We start from the raw sequence: 21,113 nt of genomic DNA on the forward strand, positions 1-21,113 counted from the left end.
AGCCACTGTAAGTCTGCATACTGCTACCTTTTGTCTTCCTGGTTAGGGAAATGCACAAACGGCTCAAGACAAATGGCAAATTATAAAAATGGAAGAAACTCCTGAAGAGACTTAGTGAGCACCTTCAGATTGAAGGACCAAGTGTGGTCAGCGGAGCCTGCGTGGGGTTTCAGGACTGACCGGGAAAGGTTGGGTTTGGGTTGTGGGGGGAAGACAGCAGTCCAGGTGGGCTCTGCCTCGAGTACCAGGTGGAAGGATGAGCGTCACCATGAAGCTGCCACCTGGTGGGCTGAGGCACTGCCGGGACAGATGCAGTGTGTAAGGTGGGCTGGCCCTGGGGGGTCCCTGCGGCAGGACCCAGCCCCTGGAGTCCACCTGACAACCATGAGGGTCCCCGTTAGCCAGGAAGGGACATGAGTGTTGTTCCAGGTCACGCTCCTGGCTTCCCTGGGGGTCCCTCTCAAGGCCGCCGACCCCACTCCTGTGTGTGGAGGTGTCCGTGCCACTCGGGGCACAGGGCTTACCGAGGAGGAGGTCTCACGGCCGGCTCTTATTTCAGTCTCCTGAGTAACAATACCTGCCACTCACTGAACCCTGTGGTGTGACAAAGTGTTCACATTCGTTATTTAATATGGTCCCCACAGCAACCCTGTGAGTGTCCTCATGAGGAAGCCAGGCTCGGGGAGCAAGCGTGATTCCCGTCTGTGGGGCTGGTGCCCACTCAGGTGATTCCCGTCTGCGGGGCTGGTGCCCACTCAGGTGATTCCCGTCTGTGGGGCTGGTGCCCACTCAGGTGATTCCCATCTGTGGGGCTGGCTCTAACTCACTCAGGTGATTCCTGTCTGCGGGGCCGGCGCCCACTCAGGTGATTCCCGTCTGCGGGGCCGGCACCCACTCAGGTGATTCCCGTCTGCGGGGCCGGCGCCCACTCAGGTGATTCCCGTCTGCGGGGCCGGCGCCCACTCAGGTGATTCCCGTCTGCGGGGCCGGCGCCCACTCAGGTGATTCCCGTCTGCGGGGCCGGCGCCCACTCAGGTGATTCCCGTCTGCGGGGCCGGCGCCCACTCAGGTGATTCCCGTCTGCGGGGCCGGCGCCCACTCAGGTGATTCCCGTCTGCGGGGCCGGCGCCCACTCAGGTGATTCCCGTCTGCGGGGCCGGCGCCCACTCAGGTGATTCCCCTCTGCGGGGCTGGCGCCCACTCAGGTGATTCCCGCCTGCGGGGCTGGCGCCCATTCAGGTGATTCCCGCCTGCGGGGCTGGCGCCCACTCAGGTGATTCCCGCCTGCGGGGCTGCTGCCCACTCAGGTGATTCCCGTCTGCGGGGCTGCTGCCCACTCAGGTGATTCCCGCCTGCGGGGCTGCTGCCCACTCAGGTGATTCCCGTCTGCGGGGCCGGTGCCCACTCAGGTGATTCCCGCCTGCGGGGCTGCTGCCCACTCAGGTGATTCCCGCCTGCGGGGCTGCTGCCCACTCAGGTGATTCCCATCTGCGGGGCTGGTGCCCATTCAGGTGATTCCCGCCTACGGGGCTGGCGCCCACTCAGGTGATTCCTGTCTGCAGGGCTGGCACGAGCTCAGGTGAACTCTATACATCCTGCTCTTACCCTCTCTGCCCCTTGGACGTTTAGCTACTTTAGCCCAGTCAGAGCATCACACCCAGGGTTTCTTTAACACGCAGGTTTTCTGACGTGGCATCTTAGATGCCCTAAGATGGATCGGCCTAATGCTGAAGCCCGTGGGTTTCTTTGCCATGTAAGACAGATAAGAATATCACACCACATATGATAACTTAAACTTGATAATGCCTTGTGAAGCTTTCACACGCTTTAGCTCATGGTATAAATAACATAGATGAAACTGGTAGTTTCATTTCTATGGAAATGAATCATTTCATGCTTCTATTGCCATGAGAAACAGTTCAATAATTGTCTATAGCCTGTATTTCCTAGAACATTATAAGTAAAACAAAAGCAAAATATATTCGCTTACTTGAAATCAATCACCAGGGTCATGAATTATAAAGTGATTCCCATTCTATACTGTCGCTTATAGCACAATGTGGCATAGCAGGTCAGATTTAAGTCAGTCTTGAATTGTTTAGGCTTACCTTTAATCAATGCTGACTAGTTTTGTTTTACTCTGATTAACAAAATGTATATTTAAAAAGATGATGCTGAAACCAGGGCTGGGAGGATGGTAGTGTTTCAAGTGCAACCCTCGTCCACTCTACCTGCTGCCCCCACTGTAGCCCAGCCTCATGGTGTGAGGCAATGTCTGCCTGGGGTGGTCTATACCCTCCGAGGGGAGCCCTTCTGGGGCGCACTTACCCACTGGCTGGGCCAGAGCAGAAACCCGAAAGCAGGGGCTTCTCAGAAAGAGCTTGAGCTGCCAGGGGGTCCCTGGAACCAGGGGGGATGGTGACATTGACCGACCAACTTGAGTGTGAGCGTGCCTAACCCTCTCTGGACTCACAGTCCTCAGGGGCAGACAAAAAACAAAGTCTGAAAATCTGGCAGTACGTACCATGGGTGGGAAACTTGTTATTTGGAAAGTTCCAGTGTTCCCCTTGTTAATATTTAAATAGAATGCAACTTCACTGAAAATCTCAGCAGAGTTTTTTTTAATTAGATAGAACAATCTTAAAGTTTATATGAAAGAATGTCCAGGAATTAATTATCAGGGGAAGTGTGAAAAAGATAACATTTTATGGTATGAAATGAAATGAAAATATGAAAAGATTAATGTATTTTAAATACCATAATCAAATTATTATATTGCATGAAAATAGACAAAAAGGTCAGTAGCGTGGAATAGACGATGTAGAATATTTGACAGAGATAATGGGGAAAGTATAGCGCCTTTAATAAATGGTGTTGGTACAACTGATTATCAAGAATAAAGGTTGAGGCCGGGCGCGGTGGCTCACGCCTGTAATCCTAGCACTCTGGGAGGCCGAGGCGGGTGGATCGCTCGAGGTCAGGAGTTCGAGACCAGCCTGAGCAACAGTGAGAGCCCGTCTCTACTAAAAATAGAAAGAAATTATCTGGCCAACTAAAATATATATAGAAAAAATTAGCTGGGCATGGTGGCACATGCCTGTAGTCCCAGCTACTCGGGAGGCTGAGGCAGTAGGATCGCTTAAGCCCAGGAGTTTGAGGTTGCTGTGAGGTAGGCTGACGCCACGGCACTCACTCTAACCCGGGCAACAAAGTAAGACTCTGTCTCAAAAAAAAAAAAAGAATAAAGGTTGAATGCCTATATTATAAAAAAATCAGCGGATGGATTAAAGACTGAAGTATAAAAAATAGAAAGTAAAAATCCAAGAATAAATGATGTTCATCTTAGAAAATCCGGAGGAACAGTGGACAGAGGGGGTGGGTAGGCCGTTCACAGACAGGGAACTGTGTTCAAGTTTACTCGTCTCATGTTCACAAATGCAAATTAAGGTGGCGGCATGTCCTTTGACTGGCACAGCATTGCGGAGAGCAAGGACCCCTGCCGCTGGCCACGATGGGGGAGAGGACTCGCAGGCGTCGATGATGGGGATGTCAAGTGTCAGTGCCTTTTGGAAGGTATTCTGTAACACCTGGCGAGACAGAAAATACACATGGCCTTCCATCCTACTTCTGGGAATCTCACTCATAAAAATAAAGGCACCCATACTTAGGGATATCTGCATAAGCATCTGCATTGTGCGTTATTCGCAGTGACCAAAAAGGAAAAAAATACTGGATATCACATGAACCTAATCAGTAGGTGAAAGTTTGAACAAATTATGACAAATCTGTATTTTGAAATGTGCAGCCACCTAAAGGAATTAATTCGAGCCAAATTAGTTGACTTAGAAACATCTCCAGGAGGTATTTTGAGTAAAAAGTTAAGATGTTCATAAGCATATGTAGAATGATTCCATTTTTAAAGAGTAAACGGTGACCAAAAGCTTCCCTCTATATTTGCATATACCTTTGTGAGTAGAGTATGCTGGCACGCGCCCGAGTGTGTTTGGTCCACTTCTGTGTGGCACCTGTGATTCATTCTGCAAACTGGCCACATTCAGGTGCTGTCATAAATGAGCACAGATCATCTACTTTTGGTACCAAAACTTTAATTTCTTTCCCAGGACTTCTTTTGGATAATGCTTTGGAGAATTCTTTTAGCCTTGTATAAGGAATATGAAAAACTATTTAGAATACATGAACCCACCCTACCTAATGAGCCACATGAAGCTTACTAAACATATCACTAAATATAGATTATGCATACACACGTGCACACACTCATGCACACACACTGTGTTGTCTGAAGCTGGCAGAAACTGACAGAACCCCACTGTCCTCTGGGGGAATTAGTGAGCCCCGAGTCCCGCCCACTGTCCTGTCCCCCTTGTCCCCTCTCAGTAGCTCCTGTACCCTTCTTGGTTCTCTCCTCCTGCAGAGAAGGTGCATCGTCACTTTCTTGGGACCTTCTCGGGCCTACCCAGGCCTGAGAGTCTCTGAGGTGAATGAGGCTCAGTATGGATAGAGTCTTCATCAAACGTATGTTAGTGTAGTCAATATTTGTACCTAAACGACTTCATGGGTCTGTGCTAGGGTAGAACTGAGGAGGTCCAGTCTTTTCTAGCGTCATCTTTGGAAAATATTCTTGCTCTAGCTGCCTGCCGCTCCCTGGGAGTGAGTTCCTCCTCTGCCAGTGGTGGAGTGAGGGAGGGTTAGGGTTTGGAGAAGGAATCTGTAGACAGATGACAAGTGAGAACACCTGGCACCCCCATGCCCCCCCCCCCTCCCTGTGCACACGTTGCACCGTGACTTCACGGCTGTTTTCTGTGTTCTCCAGCAGGTTGGCCCCTTTCTTCTCCCCTCCCCCCCAAACATGGTGGCTGTTTGCTGTTTATTTCTTGTTGCTGTTCCATTATGTGCTACACAGACATCTTTAAAAATTGTAATCATGGTGTGCTTACAGTGGCCCCTTCTGCTTTTGCTCCCTTAGTGTATGTAAGTGTATTATTTGGTTGCCACATGGTCTTTTGACTGATCAATTTTTAATAACTCCATGATATAACAGGTTACTTAATTCTATATGCAACTTGCGGAAAGGCAGGGCTGTGGGGAGGCTGTTGTGTTCCCCTGAAGCACCACGGTAGGAATTCCTTCGCCTGCCAGGCGTTTGCTCATCAGTTCATCCTAGTTTAATTAGGCCTTCAGTGTCCCTCAAACACCAGTTTTGGGGATAAAACTCATTGAAATATTGAAATATGGCAACATTGTTGAAAACTAACCTGTGGTTACTTAAATATCCTGGAACCCTTTCTGCTAGAGCACCGTGGAGTCCTCTCTTGCTCTTGCTGCAGCCGACTAGCAGGGCTGTGGGCTGCGGGCTCAGGGAAGGGGAGGGGCTGGGAGGGCACATGGTGGAGGGGGCGGAATGAGGTCCCGGGGCATGTGGAGGTGAGCTCCTTATCCTCATGGCTGCCAGTCCCTGAGCCCTTTCAAGGCACTGTCCGTATACAGCCCATCTCTGCACAACCCTGCAACTCGAGCGTTATCGGACAGACTCTGTAACTGCCAGCCAGGGAGCGGGAGTGACGTTGCCACGGTCACCAGCCACACAGTGGCACCAAGATCTCAGCTCAAGCCTGTCTGCAGCCAATGCCTGTGTCCCTAACCAGGGTGCTGGGTCCCACTTATCATGTAGCAAAACTAGAAAACTTTTTCTGCTTACTTATGGGGAAAGCCTGTTATATTTTCCATGGATGGCTCCTCCTCAGAAATACTAAATGGTGAAAGAGGTGAACGTTCTCATCTAAGCAGGGGTCTGCAGCATTCCTGTCTCCTTGCTTCCATGTAGGCTCCTGCCAGAAACCTCAGTTTAGCCCTGCCAGTGATTCCCTCTCAGCCTGGGGTGTCCTTTCTCGTCCTACCTGTGGCTTTCTTCAGTGACAGGTGAATCAGAGCAGCGACACCCAAGCCTCTTGGGTATGGCCAGGCTGGCTTCCACCAGAGGCAGCAGGGAAAGGTGGGCACTTGGCTTCGGAAAGCACCGAGGAGGAGAAAAGTGTAAAATCGGGGGCAGCTGCGTGGGAGCGGAAGGGATGCAGGCGCCCTGCCCCGGGCCTCCCCCGTCTCACGGTCTCCACGGGTGAGAACTTGGACACAGGCAGCAGCCGGGCCCTGAGCAGTCAGGGAGCACGTGACAGCAGTGACTTCCCAAGCTGCCAAGAGGCCAGTACTGGTGCCTCCTGGGAGGACGAGCTCTGCTGAGGAACTGCTGGGCAGATGATGACTTTGCGTTGTAAAGTAGAGACCTTGGCTGGTTTTTTAGGGCAGTGTTTAATTATAGCAGAACAGCCAGTGATGATGACAAAGTCACAGGACCGCAGAGCAGCTGTGTTGTGTGTGCCATGCCAGGACTCAGTGACGTGTGCCCACATGCAGCCAGCTGTAAACCAGGGTGTCCAGCCCGGGCTGACCAGGGCCCTAGCAAGGACAGCCTTCTGGAGGTGGCCAGCCTCTTGGCCACTCCCTCCTGAAGAAGGGACAGGACTTGTGACCATTGTCCTCCTGGTGACTGGGGTGGCTCCTTGACCACTGTGCTGTGCCCTGACCCTGGAGCCAGCTTTCTGCATGGCCGTCCGGGCCTCTGGCCTCTCTCAGATTCCAAATCACTGAGGATCCCCTCTGACCCCACGGTGCCCCTGAAGGACACTCCTGACCACAAGCACCCCTGCTTTGTGCCCTTGCTCACTCCTGATGGGTCAGCTCATCCGTGTGGTACAAAGCCTTTTCCTGAAGAGGCTCTGAGCAGGAGAGGTGTGGGAGCAGGTGTCACAGAGCACCAAGATGGGCCCGCCACCACGGACACTCCTCTGGAAGTACTCCTCCTCCTCCCGAGGAGGCACTCTGCTCAGGTCCCCTTTGCTGCCCTCCTGACAGACGAGCTTGCCTCTCTGCCCAGTGTCTGTTTCTTGAGGGTTGCCCTGTCCCAGGCACTGCAGGGAATGCCTGACATTCAGCATCATGGGTCCCAGTGACGGCTCTGTAAGTGAGCAGGTGGGGATACTGAGGCAGGGACCATGAGTAACTTGCTCACACAGCCAGTCAGTCTTCCAGCTCCTGGCCCTGGGCTTTTCTTTCCACACCTCTCAGATGAACTCCCCGACCCCGGCCCTGCTAGCTGGTTCTGTGAACTTGGTGGGCTGGTGGTCTCCTGCCCCAGGTACTGTTCTTAAGTTGAGGTATAATTTGCACTTAGTGAAGTACACAAATCTTAAGTGTCTCGCATGACAAATCTGTTCGTGCACCATCATCTAAGTTAAGACACAGATACTGCCCAGATCCCGGAAGGCGCTCTGTGCCCTGTCGTTACTGCCATAGGTAAATAGGATTCCCACCCCCTTCACCAGGGATTTTTTGGCCTGTTTTGAATTTCTTGTAAATGGACTCACGCACCCTGGACCTCTCTGCGTCTGGCTTCTTTTGATTAATGTGTTTATGAGATTCCTCCACAGGGTTGGGTAGCCCTGTAACTTGCTCTTTTTCATTATCATGCACCATGCAACTGTGTGCATCTAGGAAGGTGTGCCCATCCTTCCCTGTGGACACGTGTGACAGCAGTTTGCTTTCAGCTTGGTGCTCATAGGACTAAAACTGCTCCCAACCTTTGTCTCTTGACGGCCACCTGTTAGCTGTGCGTGTGCCCGCGAGTGGGCTGCCGGAGAGTCCCGCGGAAACATCACCTCACTGGCAGGCACGCATGCTCCCTCTCCTGCCGCATCTCCCTCCTCCAACGCAGGGGCCCTGGTGGGCTCGGGCTTGGAGAGGAGGGCGGCTGCTCTCGGCCTCCTGAGCTGAGCCTCACTAAGGGTGCTTCCTCTCCTTGCTTCTGTCCCCCTGCACGTCCCAGGGTGAGCTCCACAAGTATTGCGCTGTGTGGGATGAGGCTGAAGTCAGATTCAGCAGCCAGAGCAACAAAGCCGGGTATGTTACCCCTCGACAGCTCCCAGACAACAAGACTGACTGCGGCTGGGCGCCATTTGGTGAGTTGATCATCAGGCCGTCTGTGCTCGTCCAAGCACCGAAGGCTGTCCTTTCCGGGTGCTTCTGGCCTTGCTAACTTTAGCACCAGTTATGCTGTTCTCAGATACAACTGCATTTCCACGACAGCTCTCTCCTGTCAGACAGTGATCATGCCGTCTACAGTGCCTGTTTGCAGAGCTGTTGCCACCTGAAATAGGGGTCTCCTAACGGGTCAATCTGGGGAAGACCATTCGCGTTTTGTGTGTGTCAGACATGGAAGTTAGGACTTGCGGAGCGCGAATGTGGGTGGGAGGAAGAGCGCTCACAGGGGCCCGTGTGAGGAGCCGGCCTGGGCACACGTGCTGAAGAAAGGCCAGTGTAGCACGTAAAACAAACGGAATAAATCAAGTGCTCACCCACTGTGAGCAATGGGGTTTCATCTGATCTGAATGTGTGTATTTAGTGATGATTTGCAAATACGGTGACTTTGTTTTCTTCTGCAAGAAGCTGAACAGATGTGCTGCCATGTTTTCTATGCTCACAACCACCTCTTTCCACTTTCTGAGCGTACCCAAAGTTAGAGACGCGATGTTTTTCCTTTACAGCCCTGCTGCGGAAGATAAACTAAACAATACTGAACTTTTCCTGTTGATTTTCCACTCCATGTAGATAAGGACAACTATCAGCAGTTGCTCGGCGCCCTGGATTACTCCTTCCTGTGTGCGTACGCCATCGGGATGTACCTGAGGTAGGTCTGCTCGAGGTCCAGGTCTTGCGGGTTACCGAGTCCACTCAGTGCAGAAAAGACTGCAGTCACGCCGAGCACACGGGCGTGCGCGACACACGGCCATGCACGCAGGGTGCTTCCCTCTGCTCTCTCCTTAGAGGTGGCACGGAAGGAGCACGCCGTGCTGTGTCCACAAGGCGGGACGTGGACGCAGAGGAGTTAGACGTTCCAGCCATTCTGCTGACTGAACACAGGCTGCCCTCAGCACCCCTGGCCCTGGGGTCCTGGGATGTGGTCATTTAGGAACAGGGGACAAGAGGCTGTACGTGAGCCCGCCCTCTCCTGCGGCTGCAGTAGCCGCCTTCTGTTTACACATCCCAGTAACTAACTTCAACAGTGGTCAGAACAGTGGGAACCGTATGTGCTGGGCGTGCCTACCTGATGCCCACCCTGCCCCACGCAGAGCTCTGAGCACAGCAGAAGCAGCACTGCGTGGCGGGTGGCGACATGAACTCCGGACATGGTCTGCCTGGATTTGAATCCGTGACCCTCCACCTGCTGGGGGTGGCCTTGGGCAAGTTACTATACCTCCTTGGTCCCCTTTCCAAAACGCGAGAAATCGTAGTTCTTATGTCACAGGATTGTGGTGAGGATTAAATGAGTCGATGCACGTAGAAGCTCAGGGCAGTGCCTGGCACGTGGTTCACACCCAACCCGTTCTTGATCACACTTAGATTGACCTAGGTAGGTGCTAAATGTTGCATGGGTGATAGGATATGTGGCTGGTCGATGAAAAACTGGTATCGTGTCAGTCCAGCCAGGTTTTTTTAAAAAGACATTATAGAGATATCTTACTCTGTTTTCTGTTACTATAATGGAAAACCTGAGATTGGATAATTTATAAAGAAAAGTGATTTATTTAGCTCAAGATCAAGATCAGGCGGCTGCTTCTGGCAGGGACCTTATGCTGCATCATAACGTGGTGGAGGCATCAGGTGGTGGGATTGCGTGGGAGAGGGGTGCACGGGCTCACACAGAAGAGATAAAATGCAGGGTGACTTCATAACAACCCCTTTCTCGGTAGCTAATCAGTCTGGAGAGAGCAAGCACGCTCCCGGAGCTGAGCTCCAAACAGCTCTAGAAGGTGTGACTCCAGGAGGTTAGCTCTTCACTGAATCCCATTGCAGTCCAAAAGGAGCAGGGAGATTCCACCCCAATGTTTCAGGCCTTGCCTTAAAGCAAAGTTTCTGTCTTTAAAACGGGTGAAAGTGCTTGTGGCAGGAGTGGTAGCTGGGGGAGCAGTTGGGTGTCATGTCCACCCCCCGCTGAGCCCGTCCAGCCGGCGTTTTAACTCAGATGACTTAATTACAGCTCGTGGGGCCAGTGGCTCGCTCAAAGTTATACGTGACCCCTTTTCATGACATCTGCCTGTAGTGTGACAGTTGAAATTTAAAAATACTCTATACATTTACTGGATATTGTTTAAATAAAAGCAGGATTAACTAGCAGGACAAGTTCTTGTTTTCTTTAATTGGCAACTTTCATATAAAGTCCTAGTGTTTGAATTTTATTATTTGAGTTAGTGACTTTTACTAGAAATGAAAAAAGTCTTGTAAGATGTTACCAACTGCTGGTTTCTGGTGAGTCAACACCCCACAGGGAAATAGTTGTGTTGAATCTTCCTGGAAACTCTCGTGCCTTGGAGTTCTCAGAGCTCAGAGGACAGCATGGAAACATCCAGAAAGAAACAGCCGGGCGTTTACATTCTGGGTGTGTTTGTTTTCTCATGTTTGTCTTTCCTTCTCTCCACCCGCAGCGGCATAATAGGGGAGCGCCTGCCGATTAGGTATTACCTGAGCTTCGGGATGCTTGCCAGCGGCGCCTTCACGGCCCTGTTTGGGCTGGGGTATTTCTACAACATCCACAGTCTGGGATTCTACGTGGTAACTCAGGTGAGGGCTGGTCCACAGCCCACAGTGTGTGGGGGTTCCGTGCTGAGGAGGGTGGGTGCCTAGGATGAGGTAAGACTGTCCTGTCCGAGGTCAGGGGCAGCTGACATACGGGGTCCTTCCTTTTTGTTCTGCTCTGAAATTCCATCTGCCAGGAGGTTTTCTTAGTTTCGGGAGTTGCCTCTTGAAGGATCCTGTTCGTCAGTCCCCAGGCGGGGGCTGCAGCTCCGAGCTCTCATTCTGACTTACTGTGGCTGAGTTTGGGATGTTCCATCCCGCAACAGACTTGACCACTCAGCAGTTGGAAGTTGTCGTCCAGCTGAACTCCCAGCTGGAGTTGCCCCAGGAGCCGTGCCCAGCGAGTTCCCACCAGGCAGTGCCCCAAACTGTCCCAGGATGGGGCCGGTTGGGATTCCAAAGAAAGAGGCACTAGGCACCAGGGGAACTCACATACAGAGGGGGCTACGGTGTGTTTTCGCAACAGACAGCAGGACAGGGAATATTCTACCTGGGTCTGTCTGCAGGGAGGGGTGGGTATGGAGTTTGTGGGTTTAAGGAATTTGGCTCAGGGCCAGGGCTCCTTCAGTGTTCAGAGCAACAACCTAAACACCTTTATCAGTGCCTGGGGACGTTCGAGGACAACTTGGGTTTAAGCCTACAGGGAAAACATGCAGCTGGCTGGATCACAGAGCAGTCAGGACAGAGAAAAATGTGGGGGGACTGGGGTACCTGCAGAGGGATAGGGGTATGCAAGAGTGCGAGGAATGGCAGCAGGGTGGGGCATGAGGCAGTCAGTAGGGAGGAGGGAGAGTTGTTGAAGGTGCTAGAAGGTTGGAAGGCCAGGGACAGCCCTGCTGGCTTTGCCCTTCAAGCTGGGCCCAGCCCTTCCAGAATCGCGTGTCTTCTGCCCTTCCCAGCCGTGCTGTGCATAAATATTAACCAGCAGTGGAAAATGACTGGCAGTGACGACACTCAGCTCTGGGTTTGTGATGCTTCTGAGGCTCTCCAGATAGCCTTAGGTGGGGGGAGTTACAAAATCACCAGAGCAAATTGTATTCAGTTTTGCTCTTTAAGATCTTGCCGTAACACTTGAGAAAGGTTGGCTGTTTTAATTATAAAAGTGATTCATGCTTGTATAGTAATATAGAAAATGAGAAGGAAGAAACAATTTTCTGGAGACCCAGCAAGCCCCTGGAGTGGAGGCCAGGCCTGCTCAGCCCAGAGGCAGAACCAGGGAGACTAGCAGCTCCCAGTCGTCGCTAGAGGCCTGGCTCAGCTCAGTGACACTGGTACATGCGCTAGGTTGGTCCTCGCCTCGTGTGGTCTCGGAGAGTTGCCCCCGATTCCCAGGACACCAAAGCAAATCCACCCACCGATACATTCCCTCAGCCCCTTCTTGAAATGTAAGCTGTTCTTGGAAAGCCCAGGGATACTGTCCTCAGGCGCTGAGTCAAGACTGTGTTCATTTCAGAGAATGAGTAAGGACAGTACCTTCTTCATGACATCGTAAGTGAAAACATGCAATTTACAAGCCATATTTTTAGTACAATTCTATAAACAGTTCTATAAAGGGAAGAAAGATTTTCTCTCTATGAAGTTGTTAGGTTCAGCAGAGATGGGAAGGCCTGGCTCCCAGCTGTGGCCGGGCGCTGTCGCCAGTGGGGCGTCCTGGCTGGGTTTTCTGTTCTTGCTCTTCTCTACTTACTCTGAAATTTCCACACTAGGCATCCATTCCTTCTGTATAGATAGTTAAAAATATATATGTATAGTTTAGATTACACATAAATGTACAATTTAAAATCAATCTTTGTCGAGGCTCACAGAAAACAGAGCTGTGGCCCCTTCTTTTTGAGAGTCCCAGCTCTGCTCCCAAGCTTGAGCACAGGGGAAGGAGCTCTGTGAGCCTCGCCAGAGACGCATCTCTGGGGCGTGTTTTCTGCTCACGCTGACTTTATTTTCTGGCCTCTCCTGCAGGTCATCAACGGGCTGGTGCAGACCACGGGCTGGCCCAGCGTCGTCACCTGCCTCGGCAACTGGTTTGGAAAAGGAAGGTGAGAGAAAGGAGCCCTGTTCCAAAAGCATTTGTGTTTTAAAAGATTCTGCGAAAACTAAACCACTACTTTTAGTTTTTCTTTAGACTCATTATAGCAAAAGCTCTTTAACTGGTGTCTTTAAGATGATTGAAACTTCCAGGGCTTGAAGTTCTGAAATTCGGACGGCCTGTGTCCTGAGAGGTGGCAGAGCCCAGCCCTCTGTGTGGTGGGCAGGGGTGGTCTGTGTCACTCAGCTGTATCTCCAACAGCTGCTCTGTCGCCCCTGGGAGCTTGTGGAAATGTAGCGTGCAGGGCCTTGCCCGGGCCTTTTGAAGCAGAAGCTACAGTTTAACATGGAAGTCTGAGAAGTCCTGACCGAGGTCACGCACACATAGGTAGCAGAGCCGGGACCAGTCTGGTGATTGGACTGCAGTCCGGACTCACCTGCAAATGGCTGCGTGAAAACGCAGTTCAGCCCGGCCAGAGGTCGCGTCGCGGTGGAAGACGGCAAGCAGACGGGGAGCTAAGACAGGAAGCGCGCCGTGGGGCCTCTCTCTCGGGTGCCGGGCTCTGTGCATGTGTGTGGGCGTCACAGGAACTTTCCTTAATGTGACGGTTCTCCAAGTGGCCGTGTTGAGACGGTGGAGGCACACGTTCAAATTAGGGGCCTTCCAAGAATTGCAAGAAAAGGCCTTTTTCCTCTATTTAAGTATAAAATAAATAAGCTCTGAGAAATGGAATGTGTGATTATACAGCCTAAGGCAAAATAGAAATACATGTGGCTCTCTCGTGACCGTCCCTAGTCCCGCGTCTCGCAGAAGCAGCGTCTACACGGCTTCCTTACTGATGGCAACACTGACCCTGAAGCGCCGGGGGCTCTGCTGTGCCCTGCACGCACCCGCTCGTTTAGCTTCTCAACGCACCTTGCTGTGTGTTTTGTTGTGTTGCAGGCGAGGTTTGATCATGGGGGTCTGGAATTCCCACACCTCTGTGGGCAACATCTTGGGGTCGCTGATTGCTGGCTACTGGGTGTCCACGTGCTGGGGCCTGTCCTTCATCGTGCCGGGGGCCATCGTGGCAGCCATGGGGATAGTGTGCTTTCTCTTCCTCATTGAACGTGAGTACGTGAGGCCTCGGCGACCACCCAGCACGGGAAGCCTTGGGGGGCCTTGGGCTTTGGGGGCGAGAGCGGGCTTGGCACCGTGTGTGCACAGGCTAGTCTTCCTCTCCTTGTTCATGCACAGACTCGCGCAGGTGGCCAGCTCTCTCCTGGTCTTACTGGGCTTTCCGCTCTTTCCTGATTTCTGAGGTGACCAGTGCCTGACTTCCTTCTTTCCCGTTGTCCTGCCCCGACCCTTGCCCAAAGCGTCAGGCATTGGTGTGTGGGTGTCTCACGGGCTACGTCACACCAGGGTGCAGGCCCAGCCGTGGCTACACCTGCTCACCCGTCTTGCCACCACAAGCTGAAACGCACCTTGCCGGCTTATTTGCTTTCTGTTAAGATATACCTCAGACACTATATAAAACCATGGCATGACTGAAGACTCAGTTCATATCTTAATTAGGTAAAGAGTGTCTACCAGAAAATCAAATTCTTCCTTTCATTTCAGATTCATTGAACTTAATTGAATTTGAAATTAATTTTTGACTTAATTGAATTTGAAATTAATTTTTAAAGTTGCGGCGCGTAGGCCCTGATTCTGAAAGTATTCCGAACAGTTGCACTAACGGCAGAGCCGCCCGCGTTGCCTGCCGTTGTGTCTGAGGGTTCCGATCCCACGAGCTGTTCTGATAAGTGGTGTTCCGGGAGGATTTAGCTTGGAGCAAAATAAATTCACATGGTGCAGATAACTCCCCCATGCTGACCCGCAGGTAGGGGTGCTGCAGGGCCAGCCCTCTGTTCATACAGGCAGCAGTTGTAGATTCAGCTTTGCATTCAGAACCTCCGGCCTCATCATCCGAGAACTGAATGTGTGTTCTATATAGTCTCTCACTTCTTTCTTCTTGCTAAAGCTAACCTTTTAATTTTTAAAATAACCGCATGTAGCCAAGCTGTGAGGTGTGAGGCTCTCAGACCAGCATTCTGTGCTGGCACAAGTGGAAATAAACGTTCAGATGGGGAATTCTGGGGCACCCCCGCTGCTGCGAGGAGAGAGGCAGGGCCCGGCTGCGCTCAGCTCCCCCTCACTGTGTCTGCAGAGGCTGCTCCCAGTCAGCAACGTCCCATCGTGGCCTGAGCAAGGGCGTTGTCGCACAGGTGGGGGCCCCCTTGCCAGCATGCCACGCTGGCTTTCAGCTCTAGCTGCTGTGTCCCTGGAGTTCTGGGAAAGGCCACTCCTGCCACCTGTTTCCAGGTGTGCTAGGTGCCAGTCACCTGCAGGACAACGTGTTTCCTCCTCCTGGTACTCAGGGGCCCCTGGATGTGTCGTGCCTGAGGTCTAGAGTCCACGGTGACTTTCGTTCTCTTCCTCGACTGGCAAAGGGCTCAGCCCTGGGGGAAAGAGGAAACTCGGTGAAGGGTGGAGCGTGGGGGACGGGCGCCTGCTGGCAGATCCCAGCGCTGTCAGCGTCCAGCTCAGTCATCCAGGACAGGGCGCCGTCCCTCTCAGTGCAGGATTCCAAGAACCCCCGGTCTTCTGGGGTAAAATCGGAGCCTCCTTCCCCCCAGCCACCCTAGTGCTTCTGAGGGAATGGGGCGTGGGGGTGATGCTGAGAGATCTGCCTAAGACGCTCCTGGCCCCCCTCCTGTTCCAGGGGTGACCTGCTGCTGTGGCCTCGGGGTACTGTCTCCCTCCTCCTGGTCCACTCTGGGACAGGAATGCAGTCTCAGCTTCCTGGGGCCACCAGGCCTGGAAGACTCTTCTGGAGGTGTCACCAGAACTGACACAGGGTCAGATAGGTGCCTTCGGAGCTTCCCGCCTCCTGCTTCCTCTGTCCCCCGACCAGCTCTGAACAGGAAACGCACCCACACGGCAGGGGCTGGTGCTTTGGAACCAAAACTGGGCCTCAGGGTTGTCCTCCCTGCCACATTCCTCGCCACATTCCTCCAGTCCTGGCAGCTTTCCTTATACACGTTATTGCTAGTAAATATATTCAAGATTACCCCTGTTCTTCACGGAACTGCCTCAGATTTCCTCTCCCCACTCTTCCTTTTGCCCCCACCCGATACCTGACCTCCTTCTGCCTTCCTCATGGTTTGGGGGACAGGGTCCCCAGTTCTCACCAGCCTCAATCAGCCACCTCCCAGTCCTGGCTCTCACGTATATTTCCCTTGGGCACTCGAGTGGGCGGCTGGTCTCTCTCACCTACCACGGAGCCTGGCCGTCCTTGTCGTGAAACCCTGTGCCACTGCTTCCTTCACTGTCACAGTTGGGATGTTCCCTGGGGTGGCTGGACAGTGAATGGCAGCCCCCCATGAACCCCCCATGGACCCCCCCCATGGGGTCCCAGGTGCTGTGCCCAGCCTGGCCGTCCTCACACGGCTCTCTGAGGTGAGGGGCTGGGCGACCTGCCCAAGGTCAAACGGTGGCTAGGAAGTGGTGGAGTTGGGGCGTGGTGGGTACTTGGCTCCCCCACCCAAATTCTCGTGGACTTCGGCCCTGGACACCTTGGGTCCTAGATTAGTCAATTATAATTGCTACCTTCTCTTGCAGAGATAATATCATTTGAAAGATATTTTTCTACAATAGGAGTTTCATTGTTTCTCAAGTCTGGGTCGCTGGAACCCTGGGGTTGAAAGATTATCTTGGGGACTGTGGAAACTTTCTTCTTTCAAAAACATCTAAACATTACTGAGTTTGAGAAACGCTCACTGCCCACTGGTGTCTTCTCTGCAGCTGTCATTCTGTCCTACAAGCCTTTCGCTTCTGTCCCTCCCAGTTAACTGGATGAGTAGCCGGCCTCAGGGAGCACCTGTCCCCAGCCACAGCCCACCGGGCCACGTCTCAGCCCAGTCCAGACACTCTTGTCCTCCACTCCCCACCCTCCTTCTCTACACACCCAAACACCCGTGGGAGACGACGTGGACATGCCCTGTGTCCCAGGTCGCTCTCTTTCCTGCCTAGGACTCCAGGGCACTGGAGAGGCCCCTCCAGGAACCCAGAGGAGGTTGGCCAGGCCTGCGGCCTCCCTGTCACTCTGGTGCTCGGCTTCTGGAAGCTACCCGATCCCCCATGTCGGCTCCCGCCTCTCGGCAGGGAGGCCCTGTCCCCCACTACTCAGATCTGCCCCATGGCGAGGGGAGCCCAGAACCTTCCGGGACACCCTCCCATACATCCACTGTCTCTAGGGCTGTGGGCCTGAAGGGCTACTCCACCCGCGTTCCTAGTTTTGATAGGGACTCCCCCCATTCTCTCCTGTGTATTTTGCCTCTGAAACTTCCCTGTTGAGCAGCCCGTCCAGCCAGCCCCCCTGGAGGAGCCTCCCCTCGTGCTGGGCCCCAGCCGTCCAGCGCCCCAGTTGTCTCTGCTTGTCTGCACGGGCAGAGAGCTTGGTCTGCAGGCTTCAGACCCCTGTTCTGCCTCCTCCTAGCTCTGGCCTGAGCGGGGCTCCTGTAAATGAGGCCCTCTGGGTCTGGGGCAGGCACGATGATCCGGAGGTCCCCGTGCCCTCGTCGGCTTTGGCCACGGGCGTGCTGAACTGCAGGAGGGCTGTGCGCTGTCTTCTGTAGCAGGACAGAATAAAACCGCCAGAACCTCCTGCCCAGGGAAGCAGCATGGTATTCTTGCCCCTGTGGCTGGGAGGCCGGCCGTCTGAATGCTGACAGAGCCGTCAGTAATGGTGAGCAGTGCCGCGTGGAAGGGCAGCTCTCTGCAGATAGGGAGAAGGTGTCGGGTGCACTGCGGTTTGTTTCTGCTCCCTCCTTGTCCCTAGTCACTGGCCCTGAGCGGCTCGAAGGGCACAGGTGCCCCATTCTTGTGGCCAGCAGAGAAGGTGGGGTTCTCCTCCTCCTTCACTCCTTTCTCCTGCCCAGGGAGAGCCCCAAAACAGGTGCCCCCCACGCCCCACACCCCGCTTTCTCAGGCCTCTCTGGGTCTGTTCTGTAAAGCTGTTCTCAGACGTGTCCCAGCCAAGGGACGTGTGTGCTTGTGCCCTGCAAGGCAAAGCCTAGGACGAGCCGTATAGTGGAACTAGCCACACCTCACAGGAGTGGGGACCCCTGGCTTACCTCTAGGGCTCGTCACAGACTGGTGAGTGACCTCACTGGGGACGACTGGGTGAGCTGGCTGGCTTCGCTGTACATTGGTGCCTGGACACCGCAGGTGAACCATCGAGACTGCCCAGCACACCGACCCCGTGTCCCTGGTGAGTGACCTCGGCCCTTGGGCTGTGCCCGGCGGGGAGTCTGTGTTCAAGGCAGTAAAGGATTTTAACAAAGGCCGTAGAAAGACCAGGAGTCCAGGTGGTCGCTGGTGGCCTGGTTGCGCAGTCTCGGGTCGCTGGCTGCGTTTTGAAGTAACAAGATAGAGCCTAGACCTGGCTTTGTCCTTCCCACACTTCCTCCCTGTTCACATTTGCAAAGACCTTTTGTTCTTTATCAAGATAGATGTTTTGCCTCCACTAATTTAGATTTCTGATGAATTCCATAACATTAAATAACTCATTCCGATGTCATTCTAACCTCACTGCTCTGATGTACTTGTCCTGTTTTTATATTTCCTTCTGTGCTTTCAGCGTATGTCGAGTGGCCCGTCTGCACAGCGCGCCTGTGCTCTGCTTGTGTGTGTTGGCCACGCTGTGACAACAGCTTCCATATTCACAGTGGAGCTCCTTTCGTGGTCTTTGCCACTTGCCGGTGGTGACCTGCCATGTCCACCTGCTTCCGTGGGGCCTGGTGGGGCGGCCCAGCTGTGCCCTCACCCCTACCTGGTGTGCTGTGGCAATGGCTTTTTTCATAAATGTGTGCTAGTTTAACAAAAGTGTAAGATGGTGACTTGTTTTTCTTAAAATAAATCTTGTGTCTGTTTAAGGTGTACAACTCAGTGCTGTGGGACAGGGGGTGAAAAGGCTACGACTAAAATAAAGCAAGTTAACGGACCCACCAACTCACAAAGTCACCCATTTGTTTTTCATTTTTGTGGTCAGAGCAGCTGAAAGCTACTCCCTGAGTGTGAGTCCCAAGTAGCGTGCAGCATCACCCTCGTGTCCTGCCTTAGCTCTCTGGGCTGGTCGGTGTCGCCTTGTGGGTCTCGTTCCTTGAGCTGGCGAACGAGTTCGGCATCCGACCCCTGTTTCCTCTTTCAGATCCCAAGGACGTCAGGTGCTCCTCCACGCTGTCCACGGTAAGGACCTGCTCCCCGCTTCTTGTCATCTCCCAGAGCGGTGTGCTGTTCCTCGGGTGTTCTGGTCACTCCTCTACCCTGTCTGTGCAGTGTCAGTGGGAGTCAAAGAAAGTGTACGCAGTGTCCCACCCTCAAAATATTGGCCATTCTAGGACAGGGCAGATCATAACCTTATCAACAAAAACCCTGATGGGGTTTGGTAACCATCCATGTGGAGGACTTCGGGCCGAGGGTGACCAGAGGCTGGGCCTGGCCAAGTGAGGACCTCCCGGCTTTCCCTGGGGGTCCCAGCATGGCTGGAGAAAAAGGCGCAGTGAGCAGCTGCCGTCCGCCCAGCGCGCTGTTCCTTCCCTCCTGCTCCCTCTGCTCACACTCAGCTGGTGAAGGCCCTGAGGTCAGGACTGCCCACGGTGTAGCCCCCTGAAAGAGCGCCGGCCCTGCCACCCCCCTACAAGGCCAGCCCTCCACTTGGCACCAGTGCCCTGCCCTCCAGTGGCCCGTGGCTCAGGCTCCGGCATCACCCCTGCCCTTCCCCGCTCCAGTGCCACTCGGGGCGCGTGTGTAGCATGAACCACGGTCTTGGAGGAAAGTCTCTCTGGCCCTCACACCCTGCCCCGGCGGCTCCCTCCTCTCCACGGGTCTCCTCCATCCCACTGCAGCAGCCTGTCCAGGTCCCCGACGATTTCATGTGGCCACATGTTATGGTCAGCCCCCCTGCCTCACCCCACTCGACCTGCCCCCTGCATCGACACAGCGGTTTCCTCCCTCCCTCTGTGCAGCCCCCTCCTCCTTGGGGCAACGCGCTGGCCATGCCTGTGCAGGGTGCTTTGCTGGCGCCTTCTCCGCTGCCAGACCCCAATGTGGGGGCACCCCCAGGCCGCTCCTCAGCCTCTCCTCTCCTTGCCGGCTCCCAGTGTCCTGGGCTTTCGGCACTTCGTAGGCGTGGTCTTCTCCCCCAGCTCCAGGGTCATAGACCCACCGCCACTTGACCTTCCCAGGGACACGTCTGGTTGTCCTCAGATTTAACATGACCACAGGAGACCTTTTGATTTCACCCCTAAACCTGCTGATCCCCTGGCATCCCCCATTTTAGACAAGGAGCTGTTGTCACCCCATGGACAGCCAGGCCCACAGGAGTCACCCCAGCTCCTCCATCCCTCAGCCCCATACTCCGTCCTTTGCCGAGTTCCTTCTGTTCTGCTCTGCGCTTGGGTTGGGGACTGTAGAACAGAGACCCTCTCACCTCCCCCACCGTGGTCCCAGAAACCACCTTCATCTCTCCTGCCAGCGAGCCGCTGCTCATCAGCCTCCTGGGACAATCCGCTTCTGCACCTCTAAAATCTCTTCTTTACCCTTCACCTACAAAGACTTTCTTGAAACAGAAGTCAGAGCAAGCATGGCCTGGCTTAACCTTAACGTCACCCCACGGCTCCCATTTCATTCAGCATAAAGTCCCTTTTACCTGTTTGCGGTCTGTCTCCCGCTGACCTGCGGAAGCCGAGGTGGCCCGTCTGGGTCTGCGCTGAACCCGGCCCTGAGCAGTGCCCGGTGCTGCTCGAAAGAGGGAGCCAGAGAGCTCCCTTCCTACCTGTCTTTTATGTGCTGGGCTTTGGGGTACAATTCATTTTGGAAAAAAGGGTTCTGGCACTTTATTAAAAACATAAGTAAACAAACAAATGTAACTTTGAAAACCACTGCCTTCAGGAAGGTTAAACACCATATGATTTTTTAAAGACTAGTTGATATTTTAAAATGTTTTAAAAGCTGTTTTCCTGCCATGAGCATGCACTTCGGTTTCTAAGCTTGTACAGTTCGATGGTGTTTTTAGTTGTGCTGCGAAACAGCTTAGGACTGCGCAGCCTCCAGGGTTGGAGAACTTTGGCATCGTCTTCTGCCCCAGAACACCTGCCCCTCTGAGAAGGGCTCCTCCCGGCCAGGGGTGGCCGGGCCTGGGATAGGAGACAGGCACACAGGGGACCTGGGAGGAGGGTGAATCATCCCAGCTTTTAGGAGTCTGGGAGAGCACGTCTCAGCACACGGCATTGTTTCTGCTGCAAGAATCCGTTCTTTTGATTCATATTTGATCTCTAGGTGAGCTCAGGTTTAGGAT

At 53.5% G+C, this 21,113-nt stretch overlaps 1 protein-coding gene across 4 annotated transcripts in view; it reads left to right on the forward strand.

The window, feature by feature from the left end:
- The window catches only part of SLC37A1 (solute carrier family 37 member 1), a 60,895-nt gene that overhangs the window by 13,259 nt on the left and 26,523 nt on the right, over nt 1-21,113 (forward strand). For all 4 annotated transcript variants that reach the window (XR_006732759.1, XM_045540725.1, XM_045540727.1 and 1 more), the window contains 6 exons: nt 7,901-8,033; nt 8,683-8,761; nt 10,557-10,692; nt 12,664-12,740; nt 13,673-13,839; nt 18,966-19,003. Coding sequence is in view for 3 of the 4 variants with exons in the window: in XM_045540725.1 (XP_045396681.1) it covers nt 7,901-8,033; nt 8,683-8,761; nt 10,557-10,692; nt 12,664-12,740; nt 13,673-13,839; nt 18,966-19,003 (630 nt within the window). In the remaining variant the exon portion in view is untranslated. The remainder of the gene's footprint in view (nt 1-7,900; nt 8,034-8,682; nt 8,762-10,556; nt 10,693-12,663; nt 12,741-13,672; nt 13,840-18,965; nt 19,004-21,113) is intronic.

Source organism: Lemur catta, chromosome 1, assembly GCF_020740605.2.
Source record: "Lemur catta isolate mLemCat1 chromosome 1, mLemCat1.pri, whole genome shotgun sequence".
Classification (NCBI taxonomy): Eukaryota; Metazoa; Chordata; class Mammalia; order Primates; family Lemuridae; genus Lemur; species Lemur catta.